Genomic DNA, 24,252 nt, shown 5'->3' with positions numbered 1-24,252 from the left:
TACTACTTACTTTAGTAACATATATATATATATATATATATATATATATATATATATATATATATATATATATATATATATATATATATATATATATATAAATCACTTCTATTATATCAAGATAATTATATTGGTGATCAAATTTTTAAGAAGACTCAAGCAATAAATTTTCATTATGTCGAAATTCTCTCATCTTGAATTCAATACTCTTGATATATCTGGAAACAATTATTTATCATGGATATTAGATGGTGAAATCTATCTTGATTCAATGAATTTTGAAGATACCATTAAGGCTGAAAATAATACATCCCAAAAGGATAAAGTCAAAGCCATGATTTTTCTTTGTCGTCATCTTGACGAAGGATTGAAAAATAAATATCTCACATTAAAATATCATGCAGATCTTTGGAAAGACCTTGAAGAAAGGTATAATCATCAAAAGACGGTGATACTTCCTCAAACTCGATATGAATGGACGCACTTGCGTCTACAGGATTTTAAATCCATAAATGAATATAATTCGGCAATGTTTCAAATCACCTCACGAATGAAATTATGTGGGAAAAAGATATCTGATAATGATATTTTAGAGAAAACTTTCTCGACCTTTCATGTCTCGAATGTGCTCCTGCAACAGCAGTATCGAGAAAAATGATTTAAAAAAATATTTTGAATTAATTTCTTACCTTCTTGTTGCTGAACGCAACAATAAATTACTTTTAAGGAATCATGAAGCGCATCCAGCTGGCGCAACCCTATTTCCTGAAGTAAATACGGCAAATCATTACCCCAGAAGAGGTAAATGGCAAGATTTTGGGAACAAGAAAAATTATGGAAGGAAAAGGAATTATGTTCAAAGGAGAGGATCTCACCAAAAGTAGGATAAAGAAAGAAATATTTGGCAAAATAAATCAACAGAAGGTACGTGTTTCTGTTGTGGTGGAAATGGCCATTGGTCGTGTACTTGTTGTACACCAAGGCGCCACAAGCATATTTGGAAAAGGACGACAAAGGAAAGGAAACGAATTTTGTTTCAAATGATGCTGAAAATTCCACCACTCATTATTATGTATCTGATTTCTTTGAAGATTCTGAAGGAAATATTGGTCATTTAATCAATGATGGAATAGTTTAATATGTGGGATCGTTAAGTATCCATGTAAATAAATAATGTAAAGAATTTATTGTTAAATTTTATTTTCTATGTATTTAAGTTTCAAGTATGATGTATATAAATAATAAAATATTAATGTTTATATCATTAAATGTGTCAAGATTTAAAATAAAATTTTACTATAAGACATTATTTTTATTTACAGTGTTTCTTAGAAAAATAATTCCGATCAAGTATTCAATTTAACTGTGCATACTACTCATTTTATTATTATTATTATTATTATTATTATTATTATTATTATTATTATTATTTGTCTTTGAAGAAAACGGCAAGGATATATAATGAAGATGTATGCCTTGTGGATAGTGCAAGTTCGCACACCATTCTCAAAAGTGATATATATTTTACTCATCATGTGCCAAAAGAAGAATATGTTAATACTATTATTGGCTCAGACAATGTGATTGAAGGCTTTAAGAAACTTGTTGAGCTTTAAAGATATTCGCCGAAATGAATATCATATTGAGACTATGAATGAGAAAAATCATGAGTACTTATGTATCATAGCTCATGATTCAAATAAAAAGGTTATATTAGAAAAGTTGTCCTCACTTTTATCTGGGTTATATTATACCAGGATTAGTGTAATTGAATCACATGCCACTGTAAACCAGAAGTTTACTAGCCCAAATGAATTCATAACTTGGCACGACCAATTTGGTCATTCGGAAACAACCATGATGCGAAGAATTATTGAAAACTCCAATGGACATTCACTAAAGAACCAGAAGATTCTTAAATCTAGTGAATTTTGTTGTGCTGCATGTTCTCAAGGGAGGTTAATTCTAAGGCCATCATCAGTAAAGATTGGATTTGAGTCCCCTGAATTCCTATAAAGGATTCAAGGTGATATATATGTGGACCTATTCATCCACCATATAAATCTTTTAGATAATTTATGGTCCTGATAGACGCATCTTCGAGATAGTCACATGTGTGCTTATTGTCTTCTCACAACCTGGCATTTGCGAGATTACTGGCTCAAATTATTCGATTAAAAGCACAATTTTCAAAAAATCCAATCAAAGCAATTTGTCTTGATAATGCTGGTGAATTTACTTTCCAAGCTTTTGATGCTTATTGTATGGCTAATGGAATAAGTGTTGAACATCCAGTAGCTCATGTTCACACATAAATTGCTAGACCCTTACTTATGAGAAAAAATCTTCCAACATCATTTGGGGGCATGCTATTTTACATGCCGCAGCACTTATTCGTTTGAGGCCAACGAGTTACCATCAATTCTCTCCTATGCAATTAGCTTTTGGCCAGCAACCAAATGTTTCCCATTTAAGAATTTTTAGGTGTGCGATATATGTTCCCATTGCACCACCTAATCGCACCAAAATGGGACCCCAAAGAAAATTGGGGATATATGTTGGATATGATTCTTCCTCTATAGTAAGGTATCTTGAGATACAAACTGGATATGTATTTAAAGCCCGATTTGTGGATTGTCATTTCGATGAATCAAAATTTCTAATATTAGGGGGGAGAGAATAAGGTTCCTAAAAAGGAACTTAATTGGAATGCATTATCGTTGATACATTTAGATCTTCGATCAGGGCAATGTGAACTAGAAGTTCAAAAGATTATACATTTGCAAAGAATAGCAAATGAATTGCCTGATACATTTTTTGATACAAAAAGGATAACCAAATCTTATATACCAGCGAAAAATGCCCCAATTCGAATTGATGTCCTAGTTGGACAAATTGTCACCGAAGCAAGTACACGCCAGAAGCGTGGCAGGCCTGTCAGTTCCAAAGAAAAAAAATTCTCGAAAGCAAAAAGAGGTAAATAATATTCCTGTTGAAAAAGACATAGTAAAGACGTCTATAGTTGTCCAAAATTCTGATATAGTTTTAACGCCAGAAAACGTTCAGGTACCTGAAAATTATGAAAATGACGAGATCTCGATAAATTATGTCTTTACAGGAGAGAAATGAGACCAAAATAAGACAATTATCAATGAAATATTTGCATATAATGTGGTATTAAATATCATGCATGAAAGTAAGGATCTTGAGCCAAGATCAGTCGAAGAATGTCGACAAAGGAATGATTGGCCAAAATAGAAAGAAGCTATGAAGGTTGAGTTAGACTCACTTGCAAAACGTGAAGTCTTTGGACCTGTAGTCCGTACACTAGAAGATGTAAAATCTGTTGGATACCGATGGATATTTGTGAGAAAACAAAATGAGAAAAATTGAAGTTGTACGCTACAAAGCTCGACTTGTAGCACAAGGTTTTTCACAAAGGCCTGATATAGATTATAAAGAAACATATTCCCCTGTAGTGGATGCAATAACATTGCGTTATTTAGTCAGTTTATCCGCATATCATAAATTATATATGCATTTAATGGATGTGGTAACAGCCTACTTATACGGCTCATTAGATCGTGATATCTATATGAAAGTCCCTGAAGGACTAAAGATATCTAAACCATCCAATGAATATTCATAGGGGTTATACTCAGTTAAATTGTAAAGATCTTTATACGGTCTAAAGCAATCTAGACAAATGTGGTATAATCGTCTTACTGAGTATCTGGCCAAAAATGGATTCAAGAATGATGATATCTGTCCATGTGTTTTCATAAAGAAATCTGCATATGGATTCATTATAATTGCTGTGTACGTTGATGATTTAAATATCATTCGGGCTCCTTAAGAGATTCCAACAATTATAAAAACTCTAAAAGAAGAGTTTGAGATATGAAAGATCTTGGAAAGACTAAATTTTATCTCGGCTTGCAGATCGAGCATACAAAAAATGGGATCTTTATTCATCAAACAACATACACAGAAAATATCTTGAAGAGATTTTACATGGATAAGTCACATCCATTAAGTACCCCAATGATTGTAAGATCTTTAGATGTGGAAAATGATCAATTCCGTCCTAAAGAAGAAAATGAAGATATCCTGGGTCCTGAAGTACCATATCTTAGTGCCATTGGAGCACTAATGTATCTTGTTAATAATACACGACCCGATATATCATTTGCTGTGAATTTATTAGCAAGGTATAATTCCTCTCCAACCAGAAGACATTGGAGTGGAATCAAACAAATCTTTTGATATCTTCATGGAATGGTTGATATGAGATTGTTTTATCCCTATGGATCCAAGTCACAATTAGTTGGCTATGTAGATGCTGGATACTTGTCTGATCCACATAAATGGAGATCTCAAATAGGATACCTATTCACATATGGTGATACAGCTATATCATGGAGGTCCACGAAACAGACAATTGCAACAACATCCTCTAATCATGCTGAAATACTAGCGATTTATGAAGCAAGTCGCGAGTGTTTTTGGCTCAGGAGTTTGATCCAATATATTCTGTCATCGTGTGGACTAATTGATCATAAGATAGCTCCAACTGTTCTGTTTGAAGATAATACATCATGCATTGCTCAACTTAAAGGCGGATACATCAAAGGTGATACAACAAAGCATATTTCTCCCAAATTCTTCTTCACTCATGATCTTCAAAATCAAGGGACAATTGATGTCCAACAAATCCGCTCAAGTGACAATCTGACAGATTTATTCACAAAGTCACTCCCAAAATCCACCTTTGAAAGATTGGTACATGAGATTGGGATGCGCCGATTTCAAGACATTAAATGATGTCAACAAGAGGAGGAAACTGTACTCTTTTTTCCTTGATCAAGTTTTTTTCCTATTGGTTTTTTTTTTACAAGATTTTTAATGAGACAGTCTTCATTACAAAAGATTTTGTACTCTTTTTTCTTCACTAAAGTTTTTTCTATTGAATTTTTCTTTTGTAAGATTTTAACGAGGTATAATCCTAAATGGTCATCCAAGGGGAATGTTGTGATAAGCACGAAGGATGTGGATGACCATTAATATCATGGGTGAATCCGTTTTTCCATGAAAAAATATTCATGTTACCAAAAAAGAATTTTCATTTAATAAATGTTGAAAATATGAATCCTATTCATGTATAAATAAAAAGTATAGTACGAGATAATACACAATAATAACAATCAATAATAATTTTTTCTCCTTTTTTTTATACTCTTCTCTCTTTATATATGATACTAATTATATTAATATATATATATATATATATATATATATATATATATATATATATATATATATAAATCACTTCTATTATAACAAGATAATTATATTAGTGAATATTAATGTTAAAATTTTATATTTTATATTTTATATTTATATCTTTCTTATTTGTTTATTTTTCAACAATAGAAACAATAATATGCATCGTTGTCGCGCAGGCGCACACCTTAGACTTAGACCTCACCCTGCTGCATCCTACAATTGGCCTTTGAAAGTGGTTGAATGCGACAAAAAATGCTTGCTACTCGGGCCCACTTTACAATACATTACTAACGTGTTTCATTTTCAGTTTTTGAATTGCTAATTACAGATGTGGCTCTTTGATCACTGAGATTAAGAATCAAAGAAATAAAGTGTTTTATCATCTAAATACTTCTATCCAACTGAAAATGAAACGCTAGCAGCTTTGATGTGAAATAATTCAGAGTTAAAATAGTTTAATAATTAAGTTGAAATAGTTGACCACACACCTTAATAATTAAGTCTTGAGTTTTGTTAATGAATACTTCTTAAATTAACAATTAAAAAAATATAATACAAAATATTTTACATAATCGTTTTATTTTTTTATAATTATTCACACAATCAATATAAAAAATAATTATTTTATGCTAAAATACGATTAGTAATCAGATGTACGAACAAAATTAATAATATATTAAAATTAAATTTATATAATCATATTATTATACTTATATTAAAATAAAAAATTTAAACAGTTTTGCTAACAATAATCTTTACAAAATACGCCTGAACTAATAATTCCTTTAATTGAACTTGCATTCGTACATTTGAATCTTATTTCTATAATTTGATTAAAAGGTAAATAAATTATATGTAGAGGTGATGAGACATAACTTGTGTGTTAATTTGGCATGGGATGTGCATGTGCCACTAAATCTATATCTGAATCCAAACCTGAGAGCGATGTGATGAGAGAACAATAATTGCGTTAAAAACGTGGAACCTTAACAGGGATATGAGAGAAGGTTTCTACATATATTTTCTTTTTTAAAATGTTATTTATTATATATAATTTATAAAATGTTAGAGTATTAGCTGAGTTAGTGAATTAATTTTCTATTCTATTATGATTAATTAAAAGATAAATTAATTTTTTTACTCTAATTAAGGATGGCTTGTGTATATGCTATATATAATAATTTTATTCTTTGGAAAAATAGATTTTCTGATATTCATTCTCTAATATTCAATCTATCAAATTTACTTTCTTCTTTCATTCTTTAATATTCATATGCACATTTTTCAATCTTATTACTCAAGATTCTAATATGGTATTAAGAGTTTAGGTTCTTGAATTTTTTTTCGTTTCACCATGAAAAATCGAACTCAACGACTCTACCACCAAAAAATCCCTCACTTTTATAGCTGACAAATTGAATGAAGACAATAATTCAACCTGGAGGTATCTTGCGTTACTCACCATCCAGAGTCTCGATTTGGAAGATCACTTAAACCCAGTGAAGATTCCTCCTCAATTTGTTACAAATGAAGCAAAGAAAACCGCTACCGAATCGGCAGACTTCAAGAAATGGCGTCTCTGAGACCTAACCCTCACTACTTGAATCGTGGCATCCATGACCACTAACTTCAAAAGCAAGGTCATATATCTCGCCAAATTTTATCTGGTTTGGAAAAAGATTGATGATTACTTCACCGCCACATCCTCAGCTCGCGTTCAGAGCCTCAAATCGCAGTTCAAGTCCGTGAAGAAGATGGGCACCGTACCTGATTATCTTGCTCAAATTCGAAAACTAGTAGATTCTCTATTTGCAATTGGCTATCAAGTTCATGAGGATGACCACATTCAAGTTATTCTTGATGGTCTCCCAGATGAGTACACTGTCTACAGCACTTCGGTAATGTCAAGATTGGGCTCCTTCAAGGTTGTAGAGGCTGAATCTTTTCTTTTGGCATTTAACAATATGTTTGAGAAACACAAGAATCCTGAAATAGCTATGTCGATGGCCAACTTCACTCAACCCTTCAACTTCAACAGAGGAGGAGGAGCAAGAAGAGGTAGAAGTGGACGAGGCTTTCGAGGAGGTGGGAGATTTGGATTCACGAATCAAAGACCCCAATGTCAACTATATGGTCGTTCTGGTCATGTGGTTTGGAACTGTTATCATCGATTTGATACATCTTTTCAATTAAATGTGGCTAATTCCTCTAATCAACTTCAGATACCGTATGAAAATTTTCAGCCACCACTTCCATCTTCCGCCTTTCATCAACCAAGAGCTTATATTTCTACACCATCATCCGTTAGTGAAGCTTCTTGGTTCCCGGATTCAGGAGCAAGTCACCACATTACCCCAGACTCCAACAATTTACTCACTGCCTCTTCCACGAATTTTGATTCAGACCAGTTTTATGTAGGTAATGGGGTAGGTATATCGAGCTCTTCTTCAGGTTCCTCTATTCTTTTTGAACCCTTTCACTAACATTGCTTATTGTCTGAATGATCTTCTTCATGTTCCTCAAATTACACAGAATCTATTAAGTGTTTCAAAATTTGCCTTTGATAACCATATTTATTTTGAATTTTGGCTTGATTTTTGCTTAATTTGTGACCAGGATACCAAGAACCTACTCCTACAAGACAATGCTAGGAATGAAATTTATACCTTAGATAACCTTAAGATCCCAAGAACTTTGACTACTAGTTCTGAAATTATTTGTAATAATGCTACTTTTCAACAACCTCAAACTAAATTCATTGTAATCAACACTGTGCCTATTTCTGATTTTAGTAGTTCACATGTATTAGACTCATGTTTGGATCCGGCCTTTAATTCTCCAGAAAATAAAAATAAAGATGTACAATTATGGCACAAGAGGTTAGGCCATAGTGCTATTCAAACTATTCTTATTGTTCTTAATCAAACTTATAATTTTTCTGTTTCTGCTACTAAATTTCAACATGTATGTAAAATATGTTCTATGGCAAAGATGCATTGCTTACATTTTTCTGTCTCTGAAACTTGCTATACACAGCCCTTACAACTTGTTTTTGTAGACATTTGGGGACCAGCCCCCATGAACTCTAGAAATGGATTTCGATACTATATAGGTTTTGTTGATGCATATACAAAATATACTTGTCTTTATTTGCTAACTAACAAATCACAAGCATTCGTTGCATTTTAAAGTGGTCACAAAAACAAAGCAATACAATCGGATAAAGGTATGAAATTTCTTTCAAAAGATTTTACTTTATTCTTGGCATCAGAAGGCATTTTACACAGACAGTCTTGTGGTTACACACATCATCAACAAGGAAGTGTGAAAAGAAAACATAGGCACATCACAGAAATGGACCTCTCTTTACTAGCCACAGCTTTCTTGCCCATGAATTTCTGAAAAGATGCCTTTATTAGTGCAACTTATATCATCAATAGACTCCCTACGAAGGTATTACAAGATATAAATCCTTTTGAGATGCTGTTTAATAAAAAACTAGACTATAATTTCTTTAAAATTTTTTGTTGTGCATGTTACCCTTTCTTAAGACCATATAATAAAGTAAAGTTTGGATATAAATCAGAACAATGTTTATTTTTAGGATATGATGCTAATCACAAAGACTATAGGAATATGGCAAAAAATGACAAAATATATCTAGCAAGATATGTTAATTTTAATGAATCTCTGTTTTTCTATAGTATTATGTTTTCTAAGTTTGATTCCTCTTCTAATAAGTCTGAATCTGTAGCATTGGCTGAGAGTCCTATTTTTTATATCACTCCACCAACTAATACAGCCTCCTTCCCTCTTTCCTCTTCAACTAGTACATCGTCCCATCAATCTCTTAGTCAACCCCCTCGTTTAAAACAACCTAACACTTGTCTATCCACTCCTACATCTATATCAAACACTTTATATGTATTTTAACTCCACATTCACCTTCTAGTACATCAGATTCATCTATACCAATTGGCGACATTGACATTGTCTTACCCCCTATCTCTCCAACTCCATCCCCACCCAATAACACCCATACCATGGTAAATCGTTCAAAATCTGGAATTACTAAACCTAGAGATTTAGCTACCACAACTACTTCCAAACCTACAACCACTGATTTGATACACAACATCCCTAAGATTGTAGCTCAACCTCTAGCCTCTCCACACTGGAGACGAACCATGGACATTGAATTTCAAACACTTATGAAGTGTCAAACATGGACTCTCAAAGAACCACCCCTAAATACTACCATCATAGAAAGCAAATGGATTTTTGCCATTAAAAAGGATCAATTTGAAAACATTTTAAGATACAAAGTTAGGCTAGTTGGCAAGGGCTTTCATCAAACAGAGAAAATAGATTATGAGCAGGTTTATAGCCCAGTTGTGAATTCTAGTACAGTTCAAGTTATTTTTAGTATTGCTATCTCTTTAGGTTGACCATTACGACAATTTGACTTTAATAATGTGTTTCTCAATGATAAATTAGAAGAAACTGTCTATATGGCCCAACCACCAGGTTATTCTCATTCAAATTCATCCTTAGTTTGCTGTCTAAACAAGGCTCTTTATGGTTTGAAGCAAGCTCCACGAGCTTAGTTCAATACCTTGGCCAAAACCTTAGCCAAATTTAGATTTAAGAATGCTAAATCTGATATTTCTTTGTTTATTAAATATACTTCCTTTTCTGTTGTTTACTTAATTGTGTATGTTGATGATATTATCATAACTGGTAATAATATGAATGAAATTAATACTCTCAATCTAATCTCAATAAAAAATTTTCTTTGAAAGATTTGGGACAATTCAGCTTTTTCTTGGGTTTGAAAGTAAATTATTTGCCACAAGAAAATTTGTTAATTACTCAATCTAAATATGCATCAGAGTTATTAAAAAGATCAGCTATGGAGGACTTAAGTCCCATGCCTACTCCTATGATATCTAGTCTTAAGTTGTCTGCTAATGACTCAGAATTCTTTGATAATCCAAAACTTTATAGGTCAATTGTAGGTGGCTTACAATATTTAACTCTTATTAGGCCAGATTTATCATACTCGGTTAATAAAGTATCTCAATATATGCACCAACCTACACTACACCATTGGAAGTGTGTGAAAAGAATTTTGAGATATTTGAGAAAAACTTTGAATCATGGCTTATTCTTCACAAAATCTACTAATTTTTGCTTACTTTCCTTTGCAGATTCTGATTGGGGTGGTGACTTAGATGATAGAAAATCTATTACAGACTTTTGTGTGTATCTTGGCAACAATTTAGTCTCCTAAAAAACTAATAAACAAACCAAACTCAGCAGAAGTAGTACTGAAGCAGAATACAGATCTATTCAACAGATCAGATAACAGATACTCTAATTAAACCTCTCTCCTTGTTAGCATTTCAGAAGTTTAGAACCAAATTGAAAGTACATGACAGATCACGTACCTCAGTTTGAGGAGGGTGTTAGAGTATTAGCTGAGTTAGTGAATTGATTTTCTATTTTATTATGATTAGTTAGAGGGTGAATTAGTCTTTCTACTCTAATTAGAGATGACTTGTGTGTATGCTATATATAATAACTTTACTCTTTGAAAAAACATAATTTCTTGATATTCATTTTCTAATATTCAATCCATCAAATTTATTTTCTTCTCTCATTCTCTAATATTTATCTGTACGTTCTTTAATCTTATTACTCAAAATTTTAATATAAAAAAATATTTATTAAACAGTTAAATCTATAATATGTTATTATTATTATTATTATTAGACAATTGAATTAACTTTATGGCTATAAAAGAATTATCTATCGATTATGAAGAAAAATAATAGAGTTCACAAAAAATATGATTTATACTAAAGTATATAAAAAATTATCATGTATATCTATTTTAAATTTATTTTATTTTATTTTTTAAAAATCCTCATACAACAATAATCTATCCTATATCATAATTCAAAATAAAAATAATTATGATAACAAATCCGTGCTATGCACGAACTTATTAAACCCTTGTATCTTACATTCTTATTATATTATTGTCTCATGATAATATGATATCATGTGCAATATTATATTGGATGAATATATATAAAATACGTAGCATGACAATTTGAAAATAGCCACAATGAAAGCAAATTTAAATGTGGAAGATATCCTATGATAAATAGCGTTAACAATAATAATTCTCCATATGGCATAAGTGAGAAGTTTTTTCATTAGAGAATTATTATTGTTAAACACTATTTATCATATATACGATATTATTTATTTTTAAATTTGCTAATATGTATTATGCATGTTTGACTTGTGTTTTTCATTTAATTTTTTACAAAATAAAAAATTACTCTATTTATTATTTTTACAAAAAATTAAATTACTTTTAAAAAAATTAGAAATATTAAAAAACTAATACTTAATAAAAAAGTTAGTTAATATTAATTTAAACACAAAATAAAAATATTCATAATTATTCATATATCATATACTGTTTACGTATATATAAAACTATAAAAGTACGGCTTTTATTAGTCAATTATGTATTTAGATTTTCTTTAATTAACTTAACAAAAAGAGTATGTGTTAATTATGGCAAAAATATTTCTGTCAAAACAGTATCGACTATAATTGGCATAAGTATAACTATATTGTATTAACATATATGAAAAGATAACTACTCATATAAAAATATATTTATATAGAGATAATAATAAAAAATTATTAAATAATTTATATATTTTACTAAATTAGTTAATTTAATTCATACTAACATTTTATTTATCATTTTCGTATGACACTTATTTAAAGGAAAAGATTAAAAATATTTTTTTAAAAAAATATTTGTTTAACCATATTTTAAAAGTATAATTTATACAAAAAATAAAATTTTTAAAAATAATATTTTTAAATAAAAATAATTTTTATAACATATTAAAATTAAATTTTACAATTTATTGTTCGATAATAAAAAATAACTTTATATACAAATAATTATAAAATTTTCGTCCCAGTATTTTTTCTAGAGTTGGGTATATAGGTTATAGTATGTGCATCAACTCAGTTAACTCGTAATACTTAAATCCGTAATTTAAAAAAAAATTAATTTGTACCATTTAATTCAGGGACTAAATGTCTAAATGGGTTGAATCTGCAATTTATATGCTTTAAATATATATAATATTAGATAAAAACTCATGTGCAGTCGACTTTAGACTAATTTTTTTGGTTATGGAAGAGAGGTGTGTGTTGCGCAGGGTTATGGGATAAGAAAGAGCTAGACCAATCAGTGGGACAGGTTTTTTGATCAAAGTTGGTGAGAAGAAATCGGACCCAATAATTTGCTTTTTCAGATTTCTTTGAGCAAATCGGAGGGTCCGATTTGCATGGAGAGGAGAGACGAAGATAACATTAAGGAAATCGAACCCTGCGAGTTGTACATAATCAATTTTTTTATATTATTTTAAGGTAATCGCATGGTCCGATTTCATTGTTTATGAATTTTTTTATTTAGGTTGAGCAACTCGTTGAATCCGAGTTGTGGAGGAGTAAATATTTTTTCAGAGTAAAATTCAACACATCCAATATTTTTGCGAGAGATTAGATTCACAATCCAAATTAATGTTAAATCAAAGAATAACATCTAAGAGAAAAAATGGTAACCGAGAAATTACTAGGTGACGAGTAGAGTTGTGATCAAGATCCCCAACTTAGAGTAACATGTCAACTAGATCAGAGTATCAGACCTAATAAATTTGTTTTAGCATATAACTGATTTTATTTTTCCTACGTTTTAATCCATATTTTTTATTTACTAAATAATAACAAAAAAAATATAAATTACTTAAGTAAATATTTTATTCATCCAATAAATAATTTAGAAATCAAGTATGTATAAAGAATGATATTTTAAGTTTTTAGTGGTTAGGGAAGAAAATGGCATGAAACTCGATGGGTGGGTGAGTAAGGAAGGGGAAAGTGAGGATAGGAAGGGACCTGTGGAGTTAAAAGGGGCACCGTCCTAAGAGCTATGGGCGTGCGACGCGTGAAGCACTCTTTCACAACTCAAACAGTCCGCGTTGTTACCACTTCTCGTACGATCCGATTTGGTGACAAGTTCCTCAGTCCGATTTCTATTTTCACGACACCATAGGAATGTAAAGCTCTCCTCCTCTCCATAACGCGGTGCAGCACATACTGTGGCTCCATAATAAAATTAATTTGCGTCGACTTTACGTGAAGTTGATATCTGAGAGCTGTTAGATGATTTGACTGATTTAACTAAATTTTTATCTAACGGCTCTCAGATATCAACTTTACGTGAAGTTGACTGCACCTGAATTTTCACCATAATATTAACAAAAATGTATTTATATAGGCTAAAAACTAACAACTCATTGAATCTATTATGATCTGGGCTAAACGGATTCTAATTCCCTTCTTGGTATTCACATGTAAAAATGAAACCGCTAAATTTGACTTTGGGACTTTGAGAGGCATAGGAGTAATATTTTTACATTAACGACAATAAAAGTGAGTTAAGTAAAAAGGGGAAAGCATGTGCTATAAATAAGAAGCTTGGGCTGCAATTAAACACTCACTGTGCTTCAAACAAATCAAAACAACGCAACACAAGAAAGAGTTACAAGAAACCTCGTAGTAGCGTTTCCTTTCTGTGGGGTCACTCTTTTGTGTTGTATTGTGTTGTTCATCTTCACGCCTTCTTTTCCATTTACAATTTCATTCTCTCTCTTTCTCTCTCTACACACACACCGTTTTCTTCTTTCTTGTTTGTGTGTAGGATTTTCCGCGATTCCTGTGTTGTCATCGTCATCATCTTCTTCTACCCTTTTGCCCAAAGATTGAAAATTTATTTGTTATTCTTCCCTTGGTCTTTCTCAATTTCGGTCCTTGCCATGGCTAATTGGAGAAAACAGCATGGTGAGACTCATCATCAAGTGGGTCGCTGGCGATCCTCAAATTTTAACTCCAAAAGAAAGCCATCCTTCGGTTAGTTACCGATTTTTATTTTTTAAAATTTTGATCATTATTACTATTCTCTTGGTTTCTTGAAGGGATCTTTCTTCATTATTATTGTTGTTATATATTTAATTTTTTTAATTCTTTGGTTGTTGCATGGATTATCTATTAGATTGGTTTCAAGAAGTGGCTGAGGTGATAGAATTGTGAACCACAACATGATTACATCACCGACCTTTGATGAAAAGTCTTCAATTTGGCTTTTGGTTTTCAGAGAATAGGATTCCCTTGTTAACTATTAATGCCTGTTCTTGAATGATTGATTGATTTTTGATGGTTATAGGTTTCTTGGAACTGACTTCAATTACATATATGGTTGAGTTTGTTTGTCCACCATGTGTTTGAGTTGTGGTTTAGATGGTGTGTTCCATAGTGTAACCCTGCCATTTTTTGTCTGTGCTATAAGGCTCAGGATCTTGGTTATTAAAGGCTTTAAGCTACCTGAGTGACTCGAGTATTATGGGCGGGATGAGTTTATGAATGTGATTGATTTGTAGGTTGCTAGGTTGCAATTTCATGTCATTGAATTGTTGAAACCGACAGGCTTATAGATTTGTTAAGCTTTCTTTTGAAGATGAGGTTCTGCGAATTCGGGATGTGGTGAAACTCAGACTGTGTGTGCTTGCGCAATTCCAAGTGGATACCTATGAATTGAATCTTTTAGTGACAATTTGAAAACAAAACCCTAACTCATTTAATTGGATACCTATGAATTGAATCTTTTAGTGACAATTTGAAAACAAAACCCTAACTCATTTAATTGGCGAAGCTTATACTAAACTATGTTTTTGTTTTTAGGGTATCTTTCGTTCAAATAGAAATTTTTTACTTCTTTGGTGTTTTGAACACAAAGACTCTTGTTTTTGCCTTTTTGGGCAAAATTTAGGTTGTTGCAATATTGCAGGAATTACTAAATTTCCTGTTTGATCTACCTTTGAAACATAGTCTGTCGTTTTTCGAACAGAAGCTGTCTAGGTATCTACTAATCAAATCTTTTAGAGGCGCCTTTTTGAGATGATTCCCTGCGCCATTCAATGATTGATACTTAATGGTTCATCTGTTATACTTGTATTCTATGAAAAATGTTGTTGGTTGGCTTTTGTACCGAAGCTTGGTAGGTCTTGCTAATTGGAATAGTTTTTTGTTGAATCAAACAATCATATGAAGTAATGCAGCCTTGGTATATCTTGGAAGTACTTAAGCATTTCTTAGTTTCTGCTTCAAGTTTTGCAAGTTTTCCGTTCTTTTCACACATCTGTTTGAAGTATCTCTGCTTATAGAATGATTGATTTTGAGAAGGCATCTTGTATGAGCGATGCAAACTGATACAACGGAAAATACTTTGAAAGATGCTAATGTTATAACTGAATCAATTTTTAGTGGACCACCGTTATTGCTTCTGATCTATTTAGGGCTTATGATCCATTTAGGGTATGCTATGTATTCATATTCATCTTTCATGTTGATCTCTTGTGAATGTGTTTTGTATCCATTTGTTCTTCCAAGGCATTGTCCTTGCTCCTGAATCTTCACATTATTTCCTGTGTTTTCAAATTTGTTTGGACTGTAAGACATTTTTTCATTTTTCTTTTATTGCGAATTGACAGTAATATGTCCTTACAAGCTAATTGCCTCGTCCTTTCTTATTTCTCAGATAATTGGCATTCAACGGTGCCAGCCTGGGAAAAGAAGTTTTGCACTACGGTTGGTTCAGTGCCGTGGGGAAAACTAATAGAATGCAAAAAGTATATGGATCTACACAGCAATGTGGTAAACTGGGACGACTCTGCTGGCAAAGAGGCATTCGACAATGCGAAAAGTAGGTTTTGGGCTGAGATCAAAGGCCTCCCTTGTGACATATCTTTGCCCGATCCCAACATGTACATTGACAATGTCGATTGGAACTCAAGCGTGGACCCTGAACTTCTTCTGGACTTGGAGAAAGCCAGGTTCGAGGATGACGCTCGAGACGAAGTTAGCAGTGGTAACCAATCTCAGGTCCAGGATCTGCCTATTTGCCCTACCGGATGGGATGTCGACGTAGAAGAAAAGCCTTCTGATCCGCTTTCCACTGTTGTGGCCCAAGGTTGGGGCTATGACCTCCAAGAGAACAAGGGAGTAGACTCTTGGGAACAGAATTATTTTCCTCCAGCTGAACCTGCGAAAGAATATGAATGGCAATATTCTGGGAATGATGCTTGGGGTTGGAACCAGGAGCAGTCCTACGGCATGGACTTCCACAACATGGGAAAAGGAAGAACTGGCGGGAATACGAATTGGGGTGCATGGGATGGGTCCAATAGAAGGAGAGAGAACATGTCATGGTCTAAAACCAATGGACATCATCATGGTAATCATATGAGTAGAGGAAGAGGAAACAACAGAGGAAGAAGAAGAGGAAGTTTTGCTCATGTGGATAAGGTACCTACTGCTACTGCATGGCAAGTGAAGACATAAGAGAAGCTAAGGATCAAATATTCAAAGGCATATTAATGAAACTGCTAGTTTTGTGAAGGTAGCTTGGAGATACATAAGTTTTGTTCTCTAGAAAACATTGTAAAATACATAATAATAAAACAACAGGTTTTTATGGTAAAAGTAGATTGATATGAGAGGAAGGATGAGACAGCATTTGTTTCAAACTTTCAATACAATTTATTAGATAGCTTTTATGTTGGATCCATGGTTGTAGTTATAGATTTATCCCTTACCCTATTTAGAGGTTTATGTATATAGATAAAAGTGGAGCTATAATATGTTCATTCTTGTGATCTTGATGGTATATTATGGCCCCTCTATTTGTTTGTCTCTGCTGCTCATAGTTTGTTCTGTGTGATCAATTCACATTGGCACTCAGAAATGAACTTGAATAAATGTCACTCAGAAATGTTAATTTTCATCCTTTGATTCATGTGACTGATTCTAGTCAGCTGAAGAAAGCTTTATTATGCTTTTTAATTTGAATATGGAATCAAAGATGGTGTTGGACTCGCATATGGGGAGTAGAGCTGCTTCACCTTGTTGTGGGATCAGAACTCGGACCCTATGAGTTGTGTCCCACTAAATGGATGGTCCGAGTTGCATTTGGCAAAACGCACGGTCCGTGTTGTGACAGGGAGGACACGTGTCGCGCAGAAATGCAATTTAAAAATATAATTATTATGATTATTGTTAGAAATGCAATTTAGGAATATAAATAGAATGATTATTAGTATTTTTCAACATTTATAAGTTTTTTTTGAATTTTTTTTACTAATTTTTAACTATAATTATTATTGTTAGTAAATTAATTATTATTATTCTTGTTAGTTGTTGAATTTTAAATTGTAAACAGAATGATAGGGATTTTTTATAAAGAACATAATTTTTTAATTTTTTAATATTTTTATTATAATTATTATTGAAAACAACGTTAATTTTTTTAAAATCCTTTTAAAATTATTAACTATAATTGTTATGAATGAAGTTAAATGTTATTGTTGTTGTGAGAAATTGTTAATACTGAATGATTAGTAGTATTATTTTTAAAGCACGTTAGTTTATTTTGAGAATATTTTAATTTTTTTAATTATAATTATCATTGTTAGCAAGTTAATTGTTATCATTCTTGTTAGAAAATGAATTTAGGCATATAATGAGACTGATTATTATTATTTTTTATAATTGAGGAAAATATGTTTAAATAATAGTAAATAATTAATTAATATTAGATATTATTCTAGATGTTGTAATATTATTGAGAATTTTGATTAGGAATTTATTTATTAGTTATTGTTATTATTAGTAGTTAGTTATGAATAATTTTAAGGATTAATAATTAATTTTAGAAGTTAGAATTATTTGTTTTATAAGGATTTAGTAAAATAATTTATGATAATTGTGTGGTTTCAAGTAATTTGTTTCTTGTTGAGTTAGTTGTGCAAATTTTGTAACAATGATAGTTATTTAATTTTGGTAGGAGTTTATTGTTTTAGTTGCTGTGGTTAAAAAATTATTATCTTTTAGTAGTAAGTTAGTAATTGTTAATGAGTTGACTAATAATTTATTATGTTTTTTTGTAGAAATTAAGAATGTTGACATGTGACCACCCAATTCCTCTGGATCGGTACAACGATAGAGTGGAGGAGCATTTACGATTTACTGGTTTTTATCATGCATCTCAGATTGGGGCAGTCGAATCTCAGAAAGCACTGGTGAATGCTCTAATCGAACGGTGGCACCCAAACACACATACATTTTACCTTCCCATTGGTGAATGTGCCGTGACTTTTGAAGATGTGGCTCTAATTCTTGGTCTTCTGACGGACAGTCTTCTAGTCACAGGGATGACAATGAGTAGTTTCGAAGTCTTGGAGGCGGAGTGTTTGCATAAGTCGGACTGTGCAAGAAGCTGCATAAAATTGACGTGGCTGCGGGATCTAAAAGAAAATTTACATTTGACTGATGAAAACAATATACAGAGGTATGTGAAGTGCCACATTATGTTGCTGATCGGGACGATCTTGTTTGGGGATAAATCTAGGGCAGGTGTGCACTGGAAGTTTCTACCCTTGCTTCGTGATTTTGGTAGTATTAGACAGTACAGTTGGGGATCGGCATGCCTAGCACACCTCTATAAGGCGTTATGCAGGGCATCTCGTTTTGACTGTAAGGAAATCGATGGTCCACTAACACTTCTGCTCAGTTGGGCTTGGATCCGACTGCCATATCTATCACCGCTTCCTAAGGAATCCTGCAGTTTTCCGCTAGCAAACAGGTAATATTATGTTACAATGTACCCGTATCTTGATATTTAGAATTCAGTTGAGCTAATTAAATATATCATATTAGGTGGCGTAACTGGGAGCGTAGTGACCGACAATATAGATATTTGACGCTAGCTCACTTTAGGAAGGCCTTTGATGAACTTCAGGAAGGTCAGGTGTGTTTTCATTAAAGAAGTATTAGTTTCGGGTTTAGGGTCTGGGTAAATCTTATGAAGCATTGTTATTGTTACTGCTATGTGGGTTGTAATCTTGAGTTTCCTTTAGTTTTCTCAGTTTGTGTGGGTTGCTTATACTGTGAATCGCGTGGATCCGAATATAATTTCTGCCGAAATCTACATGCAGTCGGTTGTCTGGAGCGCTACAGTACCGTTTGTGTCATTTGAATGTATCGAGTGGCATGCTACCGATAGGTATAGGCGACAGTTCGGTTTTGTTCAGAGAGTACCTCATCAGGAACGGAATCTGGATAAAGCGCATGGAGAAGTCCTGACTGGTCCTAAGAATCTTAACTGGGCCACGGCACCAAGTCATTCATTTTGGGTGATGCATTAGACAAACAGGTATAACCACATTCTTACTGAGCTTCCCATGCCTTCACATCATCCATTGGATACTTATATGTACTGGTACCGAACAAAATTTGGGGACCGCTTGAACTTGTCGAATCTTGTGGTTCAAGAGAATGATGAGGGTAATCAGGATATGGATGATGACAATGAAGAGCAGGAGCCACAGTCGCCGCCACCATCACCTCCAAATCCGCTTCCACAAGATCAACCTCAGTCCTCAAGCCAGTATGTACCTTAGACACAGTTCACCCTGTCATTATCAATACATCAACAATATTGGGATATGTCACAGTTTGAACCAGGAGAAGGAGGTTCTTTTAGCCAGTTGCTTGGGTTCATGGCTGCAGATGCAGGACAATCACAATATGGCCATCAGCCTGAGTTCATGGCAGGTAGGTATTCATTGGACGCGAGGCATCTGTGCCATACCTCATCGGTTGCTTCTGGAGGGTTCGTATCTGTTGACTCCAATAGGAGTGACAGTGGACGCGAAATTCTTAATAGTCAAAATCCTAACCGTGTTTTCATGGGACTCATTGAACAAAATGCTAACACAGTCGAGCAAGAGACCGATGAGTATCTAGTAGATGACTCGGATGACGAGGACGAGGAGGATGAAATAGAGGAGTTCGATGAGGATGAGGCCCACAATGATGGTATTATGTTGTGTATTTTGCTTTACATGTTTGATTAGTTACTTATTTTATGTTCATAAATGGTATCTCTATTTGGTTTGACTAAATGATATGTGGTATCTCTGTTGGTTTGATTACCTTATATACTATATTTAATTGTTTTAATTAAATTGTATACAGGTCAGGCACGCACTTCGGATGACACAGTCAAATGTTACAATCTGAGGGTAGATCCGTCACGTCATAGCGCTAATCGGTACACTCCATCTGTGTTCAAAAAGGCCGCCAAAAAATGCAAGAAATTTGTGAAGGATGTAAAGTGGGCAATAAAAAAGTAGTTATTGTGCAATGAACATTATTTATGTATTAATGATCTGGACTATGTTTAGATTACTTTGTATGTCTTGGACAATATGTATTAATGATGTGGACTATGTATTAATGTTTCATAAATCTTAATATATTGCTACAAATATCATATCATATGACCTCATTTGGACAATTGATGTCATATTATATAATGCTATAGATATCTTATTATACTAGATTGTCATAAGTTATAATGCTACATATATCAGGTCATATTAACTCAATATGACAATTCATGTCATATTATATAATGCTACATATATCATATCTTGTTAACTTAATTAGACAATTCATGTCATACTATATAATGCTACATATATCATATCATCTTAGATTGTGAATCTACTAAACATCTCTGTCGGCATTTGCACCAGTTGACTGATGACATCTACTACGACTGTGTCCTTTAGCCCAACATAGCCTACATCGCCTAGGACGACGTAACATTCGCGTGTCCATTTCATTCAAGAAGCGCGTCATCCTGGAGAGACCTTTGGTGACGCGTTTCAAGTACGGATTCGGTACGAACCGAGGTTCGTTGTAAGCAGGCCATGTAGTACGATTACTCAGTGGCCTAAACCTAGCTCGGTACACCCGTCGAACTTGGTCCATCTTATACATATCATGCACATACACTTGCCAATCCAGTCGTTGGTTGGCACAACATGCGAACACATGTCAACAAGGGATCCGATCTACTTGGAACTCACCACAGTCACATCGAAGGCAATGTAGGTCGACTGCAAACTCCAGTCCACTTGGCATCTCGCGCACTTCAAAGACCTCATTCTGCCGGTCAAAGCAACTAAACTGAATGTTTCCTGATACAAGTTGGTTTGTATGTAACTTTGATGGAGGTGACCAAGCTCCGTTACTGCGTTCCACAGCTGCATTGATGAATTTGTGTCGGTCGGATATTAGTCCCACACCATCCCGAGTGACAACATGTTGACGTAGGTTATTAAAGAAAAGGTGCCATGCATCAGAAGTCTCTCCCTCCATAATAGCAAACTCAATTGGGACGATATTGTTGTTGCCATCCTGTGAAACTGGCACTAGTAGACAATCCTTATACTTTCCACACAAGTGAGTCCTATCCACCTGGACAACTGGCTTACAATGTCTGAATGCCCTAATGCATGGGTAATAACTCCAAAATACTCAATGTAGTATCCGAATATCACCCACCAAGTCATCGCCTTGATATGCAGGCATAGTCTCAAAATGGACAACAGCTGATGGCTCCTTATGACACATGGCCTTAAACCATATAGGCAACGCTTCGTACGATGCTTCCCAACCTCCAAATATTTTTTCTACTGCCCTTTGCTTAGCCAACCATGCTTTCCGATAACTAACGGTGTAGTTGAACTTCGATTGCACTTCTGCTATAACTGATTTTACCTTTAAGGAGGGGTCAACCTCAACCAACGACTTTATTGCTTCTACAATTGTGATAGAATCCAGCTTCGAATGATCCTGTGAAATGGTGGCTCTGATACAAGTGTGACTACCATTATACCTCCTTATAACCCAACAGTACTTCTTGCTGATCATGCTAACCCTGATAAGCCAATCACACCCTGACCCATACTGTGTACACTTGGCATAAAATGTCAATGGCTCAGACTCATACACCCGGTAGTCTACGCTTCGTCATATGGTATACTCTTTTATCGCTTTAATAACAACTTCCCTGGAACTGAATTCCATACCAACGGCAAATTCACCATCTGCACAATAGGAACTTCTGCCGGGACAGCCACCATACAAAAAAGAATTTTAATACACAGATATTTAAACACCGAAAATAAAGGTAAATCAATATTTACTGCATCAAGTATGATATAAATCCAAACCTTACATCATGTTATTATATCACTCTAAACAAAATAAGAACATCAGCCTCATATGTAAAAATCGGATCGGACCGACCGGATCGACCGTCAAACTCAGTGAACCGAATCCTAACCGGTTCGGTCTGGTAAATGAACCGTACAAGGCATTGAACTAGTGCGAATAATAATTACAAACTCACTTATTTTTTAATAATCATATCATATCTATTAATATTATTTTCTAATAAATACTTGTAGTATATAACAGTATAAAAGATATAAACTAATTAATAAATTATTAAAATTTAAAAATAACAGTTATTTTAATATAAAAAGAAAATAAAAACATTCATGATAGAGTAAAAATAATAAAATATTTATTGTTCATGTTCCATATTGGTTTAAAATAACTTGATATTTTAAAAATATTAGTAAACATATGTATTTTGAATTTTAATTTTAAACTTTTGACTTTTTTATTTCTTATTTACATAGGATCGGGTCAACTGGTTCAACCACTAACCCAGCAGTTGAACCAGTGACCCAGTGACCTAAACCCTTCGATCACCGGTTCGGTTCTGACAACTATGACATCAACGCATGATTAAAAAATGGTTAATAAATGCTAATTTATTCTTAACTAAATCAATAACTAACTAAAAAAATTACTATCTTAAACTTAAATAAATAAACATATACACAAAAACAAATACCAATTGAGTATATTTTCACACTTCACTTAACTATTTGTTCCATCTATCAAGATAAATTAACATAAAATTCTAATCTTTTTTATAAATATGACGAATTACGTACCTGCACTCATATATTCCGGAAACTCCACTATATGCATGGCTTCCAAATCCAAAACTTGCATGAATGAAGGCTCCTCAAACGGCCCTTCGTTTGCGAGTGCATTTGCCACCTCTGTCACATCTGGAGCCATAGTTCCGTCACATTGATCTTCATTTCTGTCTGGACCAATAACTTCGTAGTTGCTTTCGAACTCTTCTTCACTGTTACTATTGTAATCTTCCCGTAAAATATTCCGATCGGCCTTAGATTGTTCAAACTCAACATATAACTCGATGAACGAGATCTGACCCCGGTTTTCAATATACATCGAAAACATCTCTTGCATGCTCGCTTCGTCCGTCACATATTTGGTTTGAAATTGGAAGAATCCACCAAACACCATTATGGGATATCTGTACAGAATACAAGATATTTTTCTTGCCCTCTTAGAGTCAATCTTTTCACAGATCACGCCTTTGAGCTCTTCAAATGAGATTGTGAAAGGAATAACAACATCTAATGGATTTTCACAAACAAATTTCACTCCTTCATATGTTTGTAATAAAATCTGACCAAAATAATACATTTTTAATAGAACTCTGTCACTCATTTCTCTCAGTCACTTAAAAAAAACATGAACTTGACTAATAAATTTCTTGGTTTCATGAAACACAGCAAGAAAAAACCAGGAAAAGAAGCCATTGAAGAAGGAGAAGAATACACGACTAGATCTCTTCCCCCAGTTACACACTTTTATATATGTCCTTAAAACAAAATCGGACCCTTCAATTAGATTAACCGGATTCAAAAAAATATAAAAAAAACTAAATCATACCGTTCGATTTGATCCTCTATAACGTAAAAAAATTACCAATAACAAGCAAAACAGAAGGTTCGAATTCCACGTTTCAGATTTCAAATTTTTCCAACTACAAATCAGACCATGCGATTT

At 33.3% G+C, this 24,252-nt stretch overlaps 3 protein-coding genes across 3 annotated transcripts; all 3 read left to right on the top strand.

The window, feature by feature from the left end:
- Positions 1–13,865: 13,865 nt before the first annotated feature.
- Positions 13,866–17,227, top strand: LOC112695987 (uncharacterized). Its single transcript, XM_025748538.2, has 2 exons — positions 13,866–14,298; positions 15,983–17,227. The coding sequence occupies exons 1-2, from the start codon at positions 14,205–14,207 to the stop codon at positions 16,783–16,785; spliced, it is 897 nt and encodes a 298-aa protein (XP_025604323.1). The 5' UTR covers positions 13,866–14,204; the 3' UTR covers positions 16,786–17,227.
- A 1,171-nt stretch (positions 17,228–18,398) lies between these two features.
- LOC140173592 (serine/threonine-protein phosphatase 7 long form homolog) lies at positions 18,399–19,901 on the top strand. Its single transcript, XM_072198078.1, has 4 exons — positions 18,399–19,084; positions 19,159–19,249; positions 19,368–19,504; positions 19,655–19,901. Exons 1-4 carry the CDS (start codon positions 18,399–18,401, stop codon positions 19,899–19,901), a joined length of 1,161 nt encoding a protein of 386 aa, XP_072054179.1.
- LOC112698091 (uncharacterized) lies at positions 19,359–20,787 on the top strand. Its single transcript, XM_025751498.3, has 2 exons — positions 19,359–20,319; positions 20,479–20,787. Exons 1-2 carry the CDS (start codon positions 19,947–19,949, stop codon positions 20,634–20,636), a joined length of 531 nt encoding a protein of 176 aa, XP_025607283.1. The 5' UTR covers positions 19,359–19,946; the 3' UTR covers positions 20,637–20,787.
- Positions 20,788–24,252: the final 3,465 nt, after the last annotated feature.

The sequence above is a fragment of the Arachis hypogaea genome, chromosome 6 (assembly GCF_003086295.3).
Source record: "Arachis hypogaea cultivar Tifrunner chromosome 6, arahy.Tifrunner.gnm2.J5K5, whole genome shotgun sequence".
NCBI classification, from domain to species: Eukaryota; Viridiplantae; Streptophyta; class Magnoliopsida; order Fabales; family Fabaceae; genus Arachis; species Arachis hypogaea.
This window is presented reverse-complemented; position numbering and strand designations above follow the sequence as displayed.

Coding starts and splice junctions, on each gene's coding strand:
- LOC140173592 (XM_072198078.1), top strand. CDS start 18,399: ATGTTGACATGTGACCACCCAATTCCTCTGGATCGGTACAACGATAGA. Junction 19,085..19,158: donor AGTTTTCCGCTAGCAAACAG/GTAATATTATGT, acceptor ATATCATATTAG/GTGGCGTAACTGGGAGCGTA. Junction 19,250..19,367: donor ATGAACTTCAGGAAGGTCAG/GTGTGTTTTCAT, acceptor TAGTTTTCTCAG/TTTGTGTGGGTTGCTTATAC.
- LOC112698091 (XM_025751498.3), top strand. CDS start 19,947: ATGTCACAGTTTGAACCAGGAGAAGGAGGTTCTTTTAGCCAGTTGCTT. Junction 20,320..20,478: donor GGATGAGGCCCACAATGATG/GTATTATGTTGT, acceptor AATTGTATACAG/GTCAGGCACGCACTTCGGAT.
- LOC112695987 (XM_025748538.2), top strand. CDS start 14,205: ATGGCTAATTGGAGAAAACAGCATGGTGAGACTCATCATCAAGTGGGT. Junction 14,299..15,982: donor CAAAAGAAAGCCATCCTTCG/GTTAGTTACCGA, acceptor CTTATTTCTCAG/ATAATTGGCATTCAACGGTG.